Source organism: Oncorhynchus clarkii, chromosome 26, assembly GCF_045791955.1.
Source record: "Oncorhynchus clarkii lewisi isolate Uvic-CL-2024 chromosome 26, UVic_Ocla_1.0, whole genome shotgun sequence".
Lineage (NCBI taxonomy): Eukaryota > Metazoa > Chordata > Actinopteri > Salmoniformes > Salmonidae > Oncorhynchus > Oncorhynchus clarkii.
Window position 1 is genome coordinate 42,222,460 of NC_092172.1, and position 19,760 is coordinate 42,242,219.

A 19,760-nucleotide genomic window follows, 5' to 3' on the forward strand; every position below is an offset into this window, starting at 1 on the left:
CTCTGTAAGCAGTGAGAGGGATTTCAGACCACTCACCACCGCTCTGTAAGCAGTGAGAGGGATTTCAGACCACTCACCACCGCTCTGTAAGCAGTGAGAGGGATTTCAGACCACTCACCACCGCTCTGTAAGCAGTGAGAGGGATTTCAGACCACTCACCACCGCTCTGTAAGCAGTGAGAGGGATTTCAGACCACTCAACACCGCTCTGTAAGCAGTGAGAGGGATTTCAGACCACTCACCACCGCTCTGTAAGCAGTGAGAGGGATTTCAGACCACTCACCACCGCTCTGTAAGCAGTGAGAGGGATTTCAGACCACTCACCACCGCTCTGTAAGCAGTGAGAGGGATTTCAGACCACTCAACACCGCTCTGTAAGCAGTGAGAGGGATTTCAGACCACTCAACACCGCTCTGTAAGCAGTGAGAGGGATTTCAGACCACTCACCACCGCTCTGTAAGCAGTGAGAGGGATTTCAGACCACTCACCACCGCTCTGTAAGCAGTGAGAGGGATTTCAGACCACTCACCACCGCTCTGTAAGCAGTGAGAGGGATTTCAGACCACTCACCACCGCTCTGTAAGCAGTGAGAGGGATTTCAGACCACTCACCACCGCTCTGTAAGCAGTGAGAGGGATTTCAGACCACTCACCACCGCTCTGTAAGCAGTGAGAGGGATTTCAGACCACTCAACACCGCTCTGTAAGCAGTGAGAGGGATTTCAGACCACTCACCACCGCTCTGTAAGCAGTGAGAGGGATTTCAGACCACTCACCACCGCTCTGTAAGCAGTGAGAGGGATTTCAGACCACTCACCACCGCTCTGTAAGCAGTGAGAGGGATTTCAGACCACTCAACACCGCTCTGTAAGCAGTGAGAGGGATTTCAGACCACTCACCACCGCTCTGTAAGCAGTGAGAGGGATTTCAGACCACTCAACACCGCTCTGTAAGCAGTGAGAGGGATTTCAGACCACTCACCACCGCTCTGTAAGCAGTGAGAGGGATTTCAGACCACTCAACACCGCTCTGTAAGCAGTGAGAGGGATTTCAGACCACTCAACACCGCTCTGTAAGCAGTGAGAGGGATTTCAGACCACTCACCACCGCTCTGTAAGCAGTGAGAGGGATTTCAGACCACTCAACACCGCTCTGTAAGCAGTGAGAGGGATTTCAGACCACTCAACACCGCTCTGTAAGCAGTGAGAGGGATTTCAGACCACTCACCACCGCTCTGTAAGCAGTGAGAGGGATTTCAGACCACTCACCACCGCTCTGTAAGCAGTGAGAGGGATTTCAGACCACTCACCACCGCTCTGTAAGCAGTGAGAGGGATTTCAGACCACTCACCACCGCTCTGTAAGCAGTGAGAGGGATTTCAGACCACTCACCACCGCTCTGTAAGCAGTGAGAGGGATTTCAGACCACTCAACACCGCTCTGTAAGCAGTGAGAGGGATTTCAGACCACTCACCACCGCTCTGTAAGCAGTGAGAGGGATTTCAGACCATTCACCACCGCTCTATAAGCAGTGAGAGGGATTTCAGACCACTCACCACCGCTCTGTAAGCAGTGAGAGGGATTTCAGACCACTCACCACCGCTCTGTAAGCAGTGAGAGGGATTTCAGACCACTCACCACCGCTCTGTAAGCAGTGAGAGGGATTTCAGACCACTCACCACCGCTCTGTAAGCAGTGAGAGGGATTTCAGACCACTCACCACCGCTCTGTAAGCAGTGAGAGGGATTTCAGACCACTCACCACCGCTCTGTAAGCAGTGAGAGGGATTTCAGACCACTCACCACCGCTCTGTAAGCAGTGAGAGGGATTTCAGACCACTCACCACCGCTCTGTAAGCAGTGAGAGGGATTTCAGGCCACTCAACACCGCTCTGTAAGCAGTGAGAGGGATTTCAGACCACTCACCACCGCTCTGTAAGCAGTGAGAGGGATTTCAGACCACTCACCACCGCTCTGTAAGCAGTGAGAGGGATTTCAGACCACTCACCACCGCTCTGTAAGCAGTGAGAGGGATTTCAGACCACTCAACACCGCTCTGTAAGCAGTGAGAGGGATTTCAGACCACTCAACACCGCTCTGTAAGCAGTGAGAGGGATTTCAGACCACTCACCACCGCTCTGTAAGCAGTGAGAGGGATTTCAGACCACTCACCACCGCTCTGTAAGCAGTGAGAGGGATTTCAGACCACTCACCACCGCTCTGTAAGCAGTGAGAGGGATTTCAGACCACTCACCACCGCTCTGTAAGCAGTGAGAGGGATTTCAGACCACTCACCACCGCTCTGTAAGCAGTGAGAGGGATTTCAGGCCACTCAACACCGCTCTGTAAGCAGTGAGAGGGATTTCAGACCACTCACCACCGCTCTGTAAGCAGTGAGAGGGATTTCAGACCACTCACCACCGCTCTGTAAGCAGTGAGAGGGATTTCAGACCACTCACCACCGCTCTGTAAGCAGTGAGAGGGATTTCAGACCACTCACCACCGCTCTGTAAGCAGTGAGCGGGATTTCAGACCACTCACCACCGCTCACATTCTCTGGTTTGTGTATGAACTGATGTGTGTGTTTTGACCTCTGTGTCTCTCTCTCCACAGGGCACGCCTGTGATCTCCTCCTCTGTGTGTGTTCCTTCCTCCTGATGGTCTCACACACTCCTCTCTGGTTCTCTCCTCCAGTCTCTACCTAACACACTCCTCTCTGGTCCTCTCCTCCAGTCTCTAACTAACACACTCCTCTCTCCTCCTCTCCTCCAGTCTCTACCTAACACAGTCCTCTCTGGTCCTCTCCTCCTCTCCTCCAGTCTCTAACTAACACAACACCCCATAAACAAACTCACTACTTTTGGATTTAAATGCTTTATACTGTGATATGTTACTAATAGTGTGAATGTTGTGTCCTGTGTGATTTACCCTGTACTCTGTTTTTAATTGTTTATCTACAGGTTGTCAGTGGATAAGAGTTTTCACCTGTCTTACCTCCTGGGGTAGAATTGTAATCTCATGTTGTATTCGTCTCCCAATGTTGATATGACGAATGCATTGAAAGGCTGACAATGTCCTTGCTGATATCAGAATCATTCGCTAACAGATACCTTCACCTTGGTAAAAAAGTGTTCCTGTCTTCCTGCTTCTCAGTGTGTCATTTGTCTTTGTCAGACTACATGAAGGGTTCCCTGTCCAGCACCTGCTCTCTGAACAGTGAGAACCCCTACGCCACCATCAATGACCCGCAGGCCGTGGCCTGTAAACACACAGAGAGCAGCTATGTAGAGATGAAGAGTCCTGTCCACCACGACATGTCCTACTGCTCTTCTGCTATAGTCACCACCACCACTACCACACACACCTCCAGCAAGAACGTCTATGACGTGGGTGAGTTATAGATATATAGTTATGTAGATGTCCTACTGCTCCTCTGCTATAGTCAACACCACCACAACACACACCTTCAGCAAGAACGTCTATGATGTGGGTGAGTTATAGATATATAGTAATGTAGATGTCCTACTGGGTGAGTTATAGATATATAGTAATGTAGATGTCCTACTGGGTGAGTTATAGATATATAGTAATGTAGATGTCCTACTGGGTGAGTTATAGATATATAGTTATGTAGATGTCCTACTGGGTGAGTTACGGGGGATGTAGGGTCATCGACATCCCCTTAATTCTGGAGAAGATGAGCTCATGAGGAATTTGTTTTTCTGTGTAACTGACTGGTTATCAGTCTGTTTTCTATGTCTGTTGTTTCAGTCTGTTGTTTCAGTCTGTTGTCTCTGTCTCTATCTGTTTTCTATGTCTGTTGTCTATGTCTCTTGTTTCAGTCTGTTGTTTCAGTCTGTTGTCTCTGTCTCTATCTGTTTTCTATGTCTGTTGTCTATGTCTGTTGTTTCAGTCTGTTGTCTCTGTCTGTTGTCTCTGTCTGTTGTCTGTCTGTTCTCTCTCTCTCTGTCTGAGGGGGTTATTGTGGAGGGTTAGGGTTAGGGTTAGGGGGTTATTGTGGAGGGTTAGGGTTAGGGGGTTAGGGTTAGGGGGTTATTGTGGAGGGTTAGGGTTAGGGGGTTATTGTGGAGGGTTAGGGTTAGGGGGTTAGGGTTAGGGGGTTATTGTGGAGGGTTAGGGTTAGGGGGTTATTGTGGAGGGTTAGGGTTAGGGGGTTAGGGTTAGGGGGTTATTGTGGAGGGTTAGGGTTAGGGGGTTATTGTGGAGGGTTAGGGTTAGGGGGTTATTGTGGAGGGTTAGGGTTAGGGTTAGGGTTAGGGGGTTATTGTGGAGGGGACTTGTATGAAGTGTTTGAATGATCACTTTGATTAGTCAGAAAAGTTCAAGCCTCTCTTTCTCTCTTCTCCCTCCATCGCCCTATCTACATCTATATCTATATCTACATCCCTCCATCCCCCTATCTATATCCCTCCATCCCTCTATCCCCCTATCTCTATCCCTGCATCCCCCTATCTACATCCCTCCATCCCCCTATCTATATCCCTCCATCCCTCCATCTACATCCCTCCATCCCCCTATCTCTATCCATCCATCCCCCTATCTACATCCCTCTATCCCTCCATCCCCCTATCTCTATCCCTCCATCCCCCTATCTATATCCATCCATCCCCCTATCTCTATCCCTCCATCCCCCTATATACATCCCTCCATCCCCCTATCTCTATCCCTCCATCCCCCTATCTACATCCCTCCATCCCCCTATCTCTATCCCTCCATTCCCCTATCTATATCCCTCCATCCCCCTATCTATATCCCTCCATCCCCCTATCTCTATCCCTCCACCCCCCTATCTACATCCCTCCATCCCCCTATCTCTATCCCTCCATCCCCCTATCTACATCCCTCCATCCCCCTATCTCTATCCCTCCATCCCCCTATCTATATCCCTCCATCCCCCTATCTCTATCCCTCCATCCCCTATCTCTATCCCTCCATCCCCCTATCTACATCCCTCCATCCCCCTATCTATATCCCTCCATCCCCCTATCTATATCCCTCCATCCCCCTATCTATATCCCTCCATCCCCCTATCTACATCCCTCCATGCCCCTATCTATATCCCTCCATCCCCCTATCTATATCCCTCCATCCCCCTATCTCTATCCCTCCATCCCCCTATCTACATCCCTCCATCCCCCTATCTCTATCCCTTCATCCCCCTATCTACATCCCTCCATCCCCCTATCTCTATCCCTCCATCCCCCTATCTATATCCCTCCATCCCCCTATCTCTATCCTTCCATCCCCCTATCTATATCCCTCCATCCCTCTAACCCCCTATCTCTATCCCTCCATCCCTCTATCTCTATCCCTCCATCCCCCTATCTATATCCCTCCATCCCCCTATCTCTATCCCCCTAATCCCTCCATCCCCCTATCTATATCCCTCCATCCCTCTATCCCCCTATCTCTATCCCTCCATCCCCCTATCTATATCCCTCCATCCCCCTATCTATATCCCTCCATCCCTCCATCCCTACATCCCTCCATCTCTATCCCTCCATCCCCCTATCTATATCCCTCCATCCATCTATCTATATCCCTCCATCCCCCTATCTATATCCCTCCATCCCCCTATCTCTATCCCTCCATCCCTCCATCTCTATCCCTCCATCCCCCTATCTCTATCCCTCCATCCCCCTATCTATATCCCTCCATCCCCCTATCTCTATCCCTCCATCCCCCTATCTCTATCCCTTCATCCCCCTATCTCTATCTCTCCATCCCCCTATCTCTATCTCTCCATCCCCCTATCTCTATCCCTCCATCCCCCTATCTATATCCCTCCATCCCCCTATCTCTATCCCTTCATCCCCCTATCTCTATCTCTCCATCCCCCTATCTCTATCTCTCCATCCCCCTATCTATATCCCTCCATCCCCTATCTATATCCCTCCATCTCTATCTCTCCATCCCCCTATCTATATCCCTCCATCCCCTATCTATATCCCTCCATCCCCCTATCTGTATCCCTCCATCCCCCTATCTATATCCCTCCATCCCCCTATCTCTATCCCTCCATCCCCCTATCTATATCCCTCCATCCCCCTATCTCTATCCCTCCATCCCTCCATCCCTCCATCTATATCCCTCCATCCCCCTATCTCTATCCCTCCATCCCCCTATCTATATCTCTCCATCCCCCTATCTATATCCCTCCATCCCCTATCTATATCCCTCCATCCCCCTATCTATATCCCTCCATCCCCTATCTATATCCCTCCATCCCCCTATCTATATCCCTCCATCCCCCTATCTCTATCCCTCCATCCCCCTATCTATATCCCTCCATCCCCCTATCTCTATCCCTCCATCCCTCCATCTATATCCCTCCATCCCCCTATCTCTATCCCTCCATCCCCCTATCTATATCCCTCCATCCCCCTATCTATATCCCTCCATCCCCCTATCTCTATCCCTCCATCCCCTATCTATATCCCTCCATCCCCCTATCTATATCCCTCCATCCCCCTATCTCTATCCCTCCATCCCCCTATCTATATCCCTCCATCCCCCTATCTATATCCCTCCATCCCCCTATCTCTATCCCTCCATCCCTCTATCTCTATCCCTCCATCCCCCTATCTATATCCCTCCACCCCCCTATCTATATCCCTCCATCCCCCTATCTCTATCCCTCCATCCCTCCATCTCTATCCCTCCATCCCCCTATCTATATCCCTCCATCCCCCTATCTCTATCCCTCCATCCCCCTATCTCTATCTCTATCCCTTCATCCCCCTGTCTCTATCTCTCCATCCCCCTATCTCTATCTCTCCATCCCCCTATCTCTATCCCTCCATCCCCCTATCTATATCCCTCCATCCCCCTATCTCTATCCCTTCATCCCCCTATCTCTATCTCTCCATCCCCCTATCTCTATCTCTCCATCCCCCTATCTCTATCCCTCCATCCCCTATCTATATCCCTCCATCTCTATCTCTCCATCCCCCTATCTATATCCCTCCATCCCCCTATCTATATCCCTCCATCTATATCCCTCCATCCCCCTATCTCTATCCCTCCATCCCCCTATCTCTATCCCTCCATCCCCCTATCTCTATCCCTCCATCCCTCCATCCCCCATCTATATCCCTCCATCCCCCTATCTATATCCCTCCATCCCCCTATCTATATCCCTCCATCCCCCTATCTATATCCCTCCATCCCCCTATCTATATCCCTCCATCCCCCTATCTATATCCCTCCATCCCCCTATCTATATCCCTCCATCCCCCTATCTATATCCCTCCATCCCCCTATCTATATCCCTCCATCCCCCTATCTCTATCCCTCCATCCCCCTATCTATATCCCTCCATCCCCCTATCTCTATCCCTCCATCCCCCTATCTCTATCCCTCCATCCCTCCATCCCCCTATCTATATACCTCCATCCCCCCTTTAGAACCCAAGGTGAGTGTTCTCCAGGGCTGTAACGGTGTGGTGGTTCCCACGTACCCTCAGAACCCGTACGACCTCCCCAGGAACAGCCACATCCCCAGCCACTACGACCTGCTGCCCCTGAGACACAGCCAGAGCTACAGCCCTACACACAGCCAGGAGCATAGCCACCAGAGCCACAGCCCACCCTTGCCCGGCAGCCCTACCAGCTCCCTGCTATAGACAGACCACTCCCTAACGCTGGGCCGCGACCTTAGACCTATGACTTACTGTTGGGGCACGGTCTGCTCCACCTGGGGTTGCGGATAAAGACTGTAATGTGACTATAGAGACAAAGTACCAGTGCAACATCAATGTTAGTGGACATACTAGATAATATACCAACAGAAGCTCTGTGTGGACTCACTGCCGTGTGGACTCACTACCGTGTGGACTCACTACCGTGTGGACTCACTACTCTGTGGACTCACTACCGTGTGGACTCACTGCTGTGTGGACTCACTGCTGTGTGGACTCACTACCGTGTGGACTCACTACCGTGTGGACTCACTGCTGTGTGGACTCACTAACGTGTGGACTCACTACCGTGTGGACTCACTGCTGTGTGGACTCACTAACGTGTGGACTCACTAACGTGTGGACTCACTAACGTGTGGACTCACTGCTGTGTGGACTCACTAACGTGTGGACTCACTACCGTGTGGACTCACTGCTGTGTGGACTCACTACCGTGTGGACTCACTGCTGTGTGGACTCACTACCGTGTGGACTCACTGCTGTGTGGACTCACTACCGTGTGGACTCACTGCCATGTGGACTCACTGCTGTGTGGACTCACTACCGTGTGGACTCACTGCTGTGTGGACTCACTAACGTGTGGACTCACTACCGTGTGGACTCACTGCTGTGTGGACTCACTGCTGTGTGGACTCACTACCGTGTGGACTCACAAACGTGTGGACTCACTGCTGTGTGGACTCACTAACGTGTGGACTCACTAACGTGTGGACTCACTACCGTGTGGACTCACTGCTGTGTGGACTCACTAACGTGTAAAGCATACTGAACGTGTAATATATTACAGCTATGTGAAGTGTCTGAGGAAGACACTGGGAAGTCCTATAACTACAGGAGATGTGTGGTACCCTCTTTGTTTACACTCTGGCTCGGTGGAGGACACACACATCCTAGGAAAGGAAGGAAGGACAGACGCATACACACACACACACACACACACACACACACACACACATCCTAGGAAAGGAAGGAAGGACACACACACACATTCTAGGAAAGGAAGGAAGGACACACACACACATCCTAGGGAAGGAAGGGAGGACACACACACACATCCTAGGGAAGGAAGGGAGGACAGACACACACATCCTAGGGAAGGAAGGAAGGACACACACACACACATCCTAGGGAAGGAAGGGAGGACACACACACACATCCTAGGGAAGGAAGGGAGGACACACACACACATCCTAGGGAAGGAAGGGAGGACACACACACACATCCTAGGGAAGGAAGGACACACACACACATCCTAGGGAAGGAAGGAAGGACACACACACACATCCTAGGGAAGGAAGGAAGGACACACACACACATCCTAGGGAAGGAAGGGAGGACACACACACACATCCTAGGGAAGGAAGGAAGGACACACACACACATCCTAGGGAAGGAAGGAAGGACACACACACACACATCCTAGGGAAGGAAGGAAGGACACACACACACATCCTAGGGAAGGAAGGAAGGACACACACACACACATCCTAGGAAAGGAAGGAAGGACACACACACATCCTAGGGAAGGAAGGAAGGACACACACACACATCTTAGGAAAGGAAGGAAGGACACACACACACACATCCTAGGAAAGGAAGGAAGGACACACACACACATCCTAGGAAAGGAAGGAAGGACAGACACACGCACACACACACACTATGAAACAGACCAGTGGAGTCATGAACACAAAATATCATGGACCGATATATAGTCATGCCTGGCTCAATGATTCTATTCCATGCCTGGATTGGGTAACCAGAGAACCAACAAGGCTGTCCCTAGAGGAGGACAAGACCACCAGGAACCAGCCAGGCTGTCCCTAGAGGAGGACAAAACCACCAGGAACCATCAGGCTGTCCCTAGAGGAGGACAAAACCACCAGGAACCAACCAGGCTGCCCCTAGAGGAGGACAAAACCACCAGAAACCAACCAGGCTGTCCCTAGAGGAGGACAAAACCACCAGAAACCAACCAGGCTGTCCCTAGAGGAGGACAAAACCACCAGGAACCAAACAGGCTGTCCCTAGAGGAAGAGAAACCAACAACTGTCTCAGATGAGACCAGCTTGGAGCATCATCAAAATGGCATTAGATCTGCCTTTCTATCAGGCAGAGGACTGGAGATGTAATAAGAGACAGTCATTACAGGACCTGAATGGGGACAGACTGGGCTTGGATTCCCTGTTCTATTGTATATTGATATCGCCAGCAACACAGCTAACACTCATATAACTGCAGATGAAGGAGAAGAGACGATGACAGTTCCCAGACAAACCAGGATTGTATTAATCGGGCACCGACGTCTTTGAAAGAAGACAACGGACTGAAACAGGGAGGCACTACCTCTTCGTGTTCCATTTGCAAAACGTTTTTCAACGGTGTGCACTAATGAATACGACCCATGGTTATATACTGTATAAAAATATATCTATTAAAAAAAAATAACGCTTATCTTCTACAACTCATTTTGACACATCTTTGCTGATTTCATGTTTATATTTTTATGATCCTTTAACGGGTCGATATTTTATCTTTCGGGAAAAGTTATCTTTTTGTATTTATTGTATATAAAGTTAAGGAATTTAATGTTGCCGTTTTACAGTAGGGTTAATAACTTTATGTTGTGTAATGCTGGTAAATGTGCATGAATCTAAGTATAGTAGTATACAGAGAATACCCCGAATGTCATTGTTAAACTATTTGGTACAAACAAACTGTTATTTCATAGACTTTACCCATATTTACCCACTGACCGTTTTGAACATGGGAATGAGTCCTAGTTGAACTGCTTTACAGGAATATGCAGAGACACGAAGGAAACAGACAACTGTTTAAGAAGTATTTATGCTGCCAAAATGTTCCCTGGAGATTCAGAAGTCCCATTTCCAAATGTAGCACCATTTTAAGTTATAGTAACGCTGTAATGATTATATATAGTATACTTACACCCTGTGACACAATCCAATGTGATAATGACAGAACTATTACATTGATCTCTGTCTCTACATGGATATTTCACCAATTCAACCAATAACAATGACATGTTTATAACAGGCCCGATTCAGACCTGAGGTAAGTAACACTTAACATGGACTTTAAGACAACATATCCATGTCTGAATTGGGCGCAACATGAGTAACAGGACAATCATACACAAGACAGTATTGACAGTATTTTCTCTCCTCATGGCTTTGTTAGTTTGTTAGTTGATATTTCTCCTCATAAGGATAAGCGGTACGTCCCAACTTGCACCCTATTCCCTTCATAGTGCACCAGAGCACTGGTCAAAAGTGGTTCACTACTAAAAGACTAGGGTGCCATTTGGAACATATTCTAGAATTGCCATAGTCTGTTGTAACCTAGTAGTACCCAACGCTGCTTTGACTTTTTCCTCTTTTAAAGTGTTTTCAACTTCAATAAAGATGCCATCTGATTCACTCCAGATGTGGTCTTTGGATCAATATAGTCCCTGAAGACTTGGAGAAAATAAAGCTGATGCATTCTAACACTATACCACTAGATGGACAGACTATACCACTAGATGGACAGACTATACCACTAGATGGACACACTATACCACTAGATGGACACACTATACCAGTAGATGGACACACTATACCAGTAGATGGACACACTATACCACTAGATGGACAGACACACTATACCAGTAGATGGACACACTATACCACTAGATGGACAGACACACTATACCAGTAGATGGACACACTATACCACTAGATGGACAGACACACTATACCAGTAGATGGACACACTATACCACTAGATGGACAGACACACTATACCACTAGATGGACACACTATACCACTAGATGGACTAGATGGACACGCTATACCACTAGATGGACACACTATACCACTAGATGGACAGACACACTATACCACTAGATGGACACACTATACCACTAGATGGACACACTATACCAGTAGATGGACAGACACACTATACCACTAGATGGACAGACACACTATACCACTAGATGGACAGACTATACCACTAGATGGACAGACTATACCACTAGATGGACAGACACACTATACCACTAGATGGACAGACACACTATACCACTAGATGGACAGACACGCTATACCACTAGATGGACAGACACGCTATACCACTAGATGGACAGACACGCTATACCACTAGATGGACAGACACACTATACCACTAGATGGACAGACACACTATACCACTAGATGGACAGACACACTATACCACTAGATGGACAGACACGCTATACCACTAGATGGACAGACACACTATACCACTAGATGGACAGACACACTATACCACTAGATGGACAGACACACTATACCACTAGATGGACAGACACACTATACCACTAGATGGACAGACACGCTATACCACTAGATGGACAGACACGCTATACCACTAGATGGACAGACACGCTATACCACTAGATGGACGGACACACTATACCAGTAGATGGACAGACACGCTATACCACCAGATGGACAGACACACTATACCACTAGATGGACAGACACGCTATACCACTAGATGGACAGACACACTATACCACTAGATGGACAGACACACTATACCACTTGATGGACAGACACACTATACCACTAGATGGACAGACACACTATACCACTAGATGGACAGACACACTATACCACTAGATGGACAGACACACTATACCACTAGATGGACAGACACGCTATACCACTAGATGGACAGACACGCTATACCACTAGATGGACAGACACGCTATACCACTAGATGGTCATACACACTATACCAGTAGATGGACAGACACACTATACCACTAGATGGACAGACACACTATACCAGTAGATGGACAGACACACTATACCAGTAGATGGACAGACACACTATATCAGTAGATGGACAGACACACTATACCACTAGATGGACAGACACACTATACCACTAGATGGACAGACACGCTATACCACTAGATGGACAGGCACACTATACCACTAGATGGACAGACACGCTATACCACTAGATGGACAGACACACTATACCACCAGATGGACAGACACACTATACCACCAGATGGACAGACACACTATACCACCAGATGGACAGACACACTATACCACCAGATGGACAGACACACTATACCACCAGATGGACAGACACACTATACCACCAGATGGACAGACACGCTATGCCAGTAGATGGACAGACACACTATACCACCAGATGGACAGACACACTATACCACCAGATGGACAGACACGCTATGCCAGTAGATGGACAGACACACTATACCACCAGATGGACAGACACACTATACCACCAGATGGACAGACACACTATACCACCAGATGGACAGACACACTATACCACCAGATGGACAGATGTGTGAATATAAAGTCACTGCAACCTTAGATGGCAAACCAGTTGGCGGCACTATAGATGTCATTGGCACCACTATAGATGTCATTGGCACCACTATAGATGTCATTGACACCACTATAGATCTCATTGGCACCACTATAGATGTCATTGGCACCACTATAGATGTCATTGACACCACTATAGATCTCATTGGCACCACTATAGATGTCATTGGCACCACTATAGATGTCATTGACACCACTATAGATGTCATTGGCACCTCTATAGATGTCATTGGCACCACTATAGATGTCATTGACACCACTATAGATGTCATTGACACCACTATAGATCTCATTGGCACCACTATAGATGTCATTGACACCACTATAGATATCATTGGCACCACTATAGATCTAATTGACACCACTATAGATGTCATTGGCACCACTATAGATGTCATTGGCACCACTATAGATCTCATTGACACCACTATAGATGTCATTGGCACCACTATAGATCTCATTGGCACCACTATATATCTCATTGGCACCACTATAGATCTCATTGGCACCACTATAGATGTAATTGGCACCACTATAGATGTCATTGGCACCACTATAGATCTCATTGACACCACTATAGATCTCATTGGCACCACTATAGATGTCATTGGCAACACTATAGATCTCATTGGCACCACTATAGATGTCATTGGCACCACTATAGATGTAATTGGCACCACTATAGATCTCATTGGCACCACTATAGATGTAATTGGCACCACTATAGATCTCATTGGCACCACTATAGATGTCATTGGCACCACTATAGATCTCATTGGCACCAGTGGCACCACTATAGATGTCATTGGCGCCACTACAGATGTCACTGGCACCACTATAGATGTTATTGGCAACACTATAGATGTTATTGGCACCAGTGGCACCATAGGATCTAGAGGAATACCTATTGATCAAGTGGACTTTGTTTCATGCAAATGAATGTCAGATTTAAATGATGAAGATAAACCATATGAAATATCTTTATTAGTATTTCTGTATTATCACATATTGTTTCCTTTTTATGTGGCTTGCGCAGTCGGCATATATAACACTCAATACATGAAGGAAGGGCTTTAAGAATGATTACCTGCTTCATTCAAAATAACCAACCTACATTACTAGACTAAACTTCACTTGCATCACCCTTGTGGTATTGAGATAACCACGGTAATGCTTTCACTGGATGGCACATAAAGGAAGGTAGTTCCTACATTATAGAGTGCCTGCTTTGTTATCCAACGATCTGGTGTCCTTTCTGTCATCCTGTGAACCCCGTTCATTGCTGCTCGCTGCTATTTTTTTTTTCCAATTTCACATTTTCCTAAATGAAAAGCATTGAAGAGAATTGGAATTTCAGTGTAACCGTGCTGCTCGCCATGTATTCCTTGACAGAAAATACTGTCAGATAATTTGTTACCAAATGAAATGTTATTCGGCCTTTGTATGTAAATACCAACTGAGAGAGTTGAAATGTTTATGACCGGTGCGTTTTATTAAGATGAATTGATAACTTAAGATTAAACAAAAACACAATTATACAATTGATCAATCTGTACAAAACATAAAACCGTCCGTTTTGACTACACCTTCCCCCTCCCCGTCCCCCTCCCCCCCCACACACACACACATAATCATAATCCTCCAAATGCATTGAAATTACATCGTTTGACTTTTCAAATGTTTTACAATGGAATTACAATCAGTTATAGTGACAGCGTTTCATTATAGTTCAACAACAATCATGAACCAAAAAAACACAGTTCATTAAAAAAACAAAAAAAAAAAACAATGGAGGTATATGAGAAGGCTTGAAATCAATTTTCAAACGAGGACAAAAAAAACAATCACTTCTCTACACTTCCATAGACTGCTAGTCCGAAATGGTATCCTATATAGTGCACTACTTTTCACCAGATCCCTATGGGCCCTGGTCAACAGTAGGGCACTAGATAGGGAATATGGTGCCCTAGTTGTGTGTTGACAGGCTGACAGTACCGTCTGTTAGATAACGCCATTGGTACTGTCAGACGGGACTCACACACTCAACAGCTACCTACCTACCTTTGCTTCTATACACACGCACGCACACACACACACACGGGGCCTCAAGCGCTATATTTCCATGGTTACAATACCACCATCACACACAGGTACAGCTACGGTAGTAGTTCAACAGAACACACTGAATTAGCCTGGAATCACAACTGATTTAGCTACATTTTCACTGTTTCAGATGGTGAGCGCAGCACTCGAGTCTGGTTTAACCAGGCTAACTCTGAAATATTAGTAACGTGACTTAGCAGGAAACTCCGTCCTACATCAGTGATGGAGCAGTGGAACAATAGATGGGTTACCTGGCAACGTTACAACGATGATGTAAACTGATTTATGTTTTTTTCAATAAACATTTAGAGACTAAATATGGTTTACATGTTGTCCTATAATCCTACGATTGTAAGCCAACCCCGTCAGTTTCCTGCCTCTCGGACGCGCGCGCCAGGGTCGGCGTCAAATTCCATTTCAATTCGTAAAAAGTAAACAATTCACAAAAAAATGTTTTCATTGAAAAGAGAAATTCGAACTTCCAGAATTGACTGGAATTTAAATGGAATTCACCCCAACCCTGGAATCGGTTTTGTACGTAAACATCCCACCCATCCTACCCATCCTACCCACAGGATATGTAGTGACATTAGTGCCACCAGGAATGTCATTTTAGTTCTATTTCTGGGGGTAGTAATATTAGCCTGGGTGCCAGTCTGTTTGTGCTCTCTTCCCAACTCCGTATGGAACTGTCATGTAAAACATGGTTTGGCTTGACAATGGACTAGGCAAAAACAGACCTGAGACCTAGGCTATAGTAATATCACTTCATTAGAGGCAGATCTGGGACCAGGCTATAGTAATATCACTACATTAGAGGCAGATCTGAGACCAGGCTATAGTAATATCACTACATTAGAGGCAGATCTGAGACCAGGCTATAGTAATATCACTACATTAGAGGCAGATCTGGGACCAGGCTATAGTAATATCACTACATTAGAGGCAGATCTGAGACCAGGCTATATATAGTAATATCACTACATTAGAGGCAGATCTGAGACCAGGCTATAGTAATATCACTACATTAGAGGCAGATCTGGGACCAGGCTATAGTAATATCACTACATTAGAGGCAGATCTGGGACCAGGCTATAGTAATATCACTACATTAGAGGCAGATCTGAGACCAGGCTATAGTAATATCACTACATTAGAGGCAGATCTGGGAGCCTCAACGTTTACACACATCACTGTTCCTCTGCCTAAAGCAGGTGGCTTATAGAGAGAGAGGATATATATGAATGCGTTAATATGGAACAAGCAGACCTCAGCAGAACAGATATCTACTACTACTACTAATAATAATAATAATGACCTAGCTACGACCTAGTAAGGCATAATAATCATTTTGGTTGGGACTATATGAATGAAGTAGAAAGCCATGCACTGTGTTGAAGTAAGAGGCAGCTTGGTGTAAACAGGCTTTAATGTGACGGACTGTGATAACACTGGACAACGTGATAAGAGCCAAAACCAGATCTGGCCAAAAAAGTACATAACTGTGTCTAAAAATACTTTTAAATACTTCATATTTGAGAAAAGACTGGGAAATAATTTTAAAAGTATTTCCAAGTATTTTGAGGTGCGCGTGATTTAGCTTGGTGGGTTTGCACTTTTGGGACTATTGTGTTGGTCCCATTGAATAAGGCAAACAGAATCAGCTCAAGTATTTAGAAGTATTTGATCCAGGTCTGTCTGGTGATAGCTGGAGCTATATAGAGGGTGGTTGGCCAGTAGGGTACATTCTATGGTAGGTGGGAGTAGAGGTGGTTAGTTGGCCAGTAGGAACGTTCTATGGTAGATGGGAGTAGAGGTGGTTAGTTGGCCAGTAGGAACGTTCTATGGTAGATGGGAGTAGAGGTGGTTAGTTGGCCAGTAGGAACGTTCTATGGTAGATGGGAGTAGAGGTGGTTAGTAGGAACGTTCTATGGTAGGTGGGAGTAGAGGTGGTTAGTAGGAACGTTCTATGGTAGATGGGAGTAGAGGTGGTTAGTTGGCCAGTAGGAACGTTCTATGGTAGGTGGGAGTAGAGGTGGTTAGTAGGAACGTTCTATGGTAGATGGGAGTAGAGGTGGTTAGTAGGAACGTTCTATGGTAGATGGGAGTAGAGGTGGTTAGTTGACCAGTAGGAACGTTCTATGGTAGATGGGAGTAGAGGTGGTTAGTTGGCCAGTAGGAACGTTCTATGGTAGATGGGAGTAGAGGTGGTTAGTAGGAACGTTCTATGGTAGATGGGAGTAGAGGTGGTTAGTTGACCTGTAGGAACGTTCTATGGTAGATGGGAGTAGAGGTGGTTAGTTGACCAGTAGGAACGTTCTATGGTAGGTGGGAGTAGAGGTGGTTAGTAGGAACGTTCTATGGTGGATGGGAGTAGAGGTGGTTAGTTGGCCAGTAGGAACGTTCTATTGTAGATGGGAGTAGAGGTGGTTAGTTGACCAGTAGGAACGTTCTATGGTAGATGGGAGTAGAGGTGGTTAGTTGACCAGTAGGAACGTTCTATGGTAGATGGGAGTAGAGGTGGTTAGTTGACCAGTAGGAACGTTCTATGGTAGGTGGGAGTAGAGGTGGTTAGTAGGAACGTTCTATGGTAGATGGGAGTAGAGGTGGTTAGGTGGCCAGTAGGAACGTTCTATGGTAGATGGGAGTAGAGGTGGTTAGTTGACCAGTAGGAACGTTCTATGGTAGATGGGAGTAGAGGTGGTTAGTTGACCAGTAGGAACGTTCTATGGTAGGTGGGAGTAGAGGTGGTTAGTAGGAACGTTCTATGGTAGATGGGAGTAGAGGTGGTTAGGTGGCCAGTAGGAACGTTCTATGGTAGATGGGAGTAGAGGTGGTTAGTAGGAACGTTCTATGGTGGATGGGAGTAGAGGTGGTTAGTTGGCCAGTAGGAACGTTCTATGGTAGATGGGAGTAGAGGTGGTTAGTAGGAACGTTCTATGGTAGATGGGAGTAGAGGTGGCCAGTAGGAACGTTCTATGGTAGATGGGAGTAGAGGTGGTTAGTTGACCAGTAGGAACGTTCTATGGTAGATGGGAGTAGAGGTGGTTAGTAGGAACGTTCTATGGTGGATGGGAGTAGAGGTGGTTAGTAGGAACGTTCTATGGTAGATGGGAGTAGAGGTGGTTAGTTGACCAGTAGGAACGTTCTATGGTGGATGGGAGTAGAGGTGGTTAGTTGACCAGTAGGAACGTTCTATGGTAGATGGGAGTAGAGGTGGTTAGTTGGACAGTAGGAACGTTCTATGGTAGATGGGAGTAGAGGTGGTTAGTTGACCAGTAGGAACGTTCTATTGTAGATGGGAGTAGAGGTGGCCAGTAGGAACGTTCTATGTTAGATGGGTGTAGAGGGGGTTAGTTGACCAGTAGGAACGTTCTATGTTAGATGGGTGTAGAGGGGGTTAGTTGACCAGTAGGAACGTTCTATGGTGGATGGGAGTAGAGGTGGTTAGTTGGCCAGTAGGAACGTTCTATGGTAGATGGGAGTAGAGGTGGTTAGTTGGCCAGTAGGAACGTTCTATGTTAGATGGGTGTAGAGGTGGTTAGTAGAGTTATTGGATTTTAATGAGTGGTAGAGGGAGGCACTGAGAGTGAACAGCAGCTAACCTAAATAATGTGACCCAGTATATGGATGTGTCTTCCTATTCCCTATCTAGTGCACAACTTTAGACCAGAGCCCTATTCCCTATATAGTGGTACTACTATAGACCAGAGCCCTATTCCCTATATAGTGGTACTACTATAGACCAGAGCCCTATTCCCTATGTAGTGCACTACTTTTCACAAAAGCCCTATGGGCCTGGTCAACGGTAGTGAACTAATAGGGAATAGGGCGACATTTGGTACAAAGATCCAATCTATGTATTTTTTAAAAATGATGTTTTACTAACAGATGCTTCTTGACATGAATGCAAACTGATAGACATTCTGATTATGAACACGTGTCATAAGGAGACCAGCAGTACAAGACTAGATGACCACCATGATTCCTAGACCAGCAGTACAAGACTAGATGACCACCATGATTCCTAGACCAGCAGTACAAGACTAGATGACCACCATGATTCCTAGACCAGCAGTACAAGACTAGATGACCACCATGATTCCTAGACCAGCAGTACAAGACTAGATGACCACCATGATTCCTAGACCAGCAGTACAAGACTAGATGACCACCATGATTCCTAGACCAGCAGTACAAGACTAGATGACCACCATGATTCCTAGACCAGCAGTACAAGACTAGATGACCACCATGATTCCTAGACCAGCAGTACAAGACTAGATGACCACCATGATTCCCTAGACCAGCAGTACAAGACTAGATGACCACCATGATTCCTAGACCAGCAGTACAAGACTAGATGACCACCATGATTCCTAGACCAGCAGTACAAGACTAGATGACCACCATGATTCCTAGACCAGCAGTACAAGACTAGATGACCACCATGATTCCTAGACCAGCAGTACAAGACTAGATGACCACCATGATTCCCTAGACCAGCAGTACAAGACTAG

The 19,760-nt window shown here is 46.7% G+C and overlaps 1 protein-coding gene across 1 annotated transcript in view; it reads left to right on the forward strand.

Annotated features, from left to right (window-relative positions):
- LOC139384622 (multiple epidermal growth factor-like domains protein 11) overlaps window positions 1–7,795 on the forward strand; it is a 52,652-nt gene extending 44,857 nt beyond the window's left edge. Inside the window, exons 12-13 of the mRNA XM_071129440.1 lie at window positions 3,171–3,386; window positions 7,424–7,795. Of these exons, the coding sequence (XP_070985541.1) occupies window positions 3,171–3,386; window positions 7,424–7,641 (434 nt within the window). The 3' untranslated portion in view covers window positions 7,642–7,795. The remainder of the gene's footprint in view (window positions 1–3,170; window positions 3,387–7,423) is intronic.
- The last annotated feature ends 11,965 nt before the right edge of the window (window positions 7,796–19,760 follow it).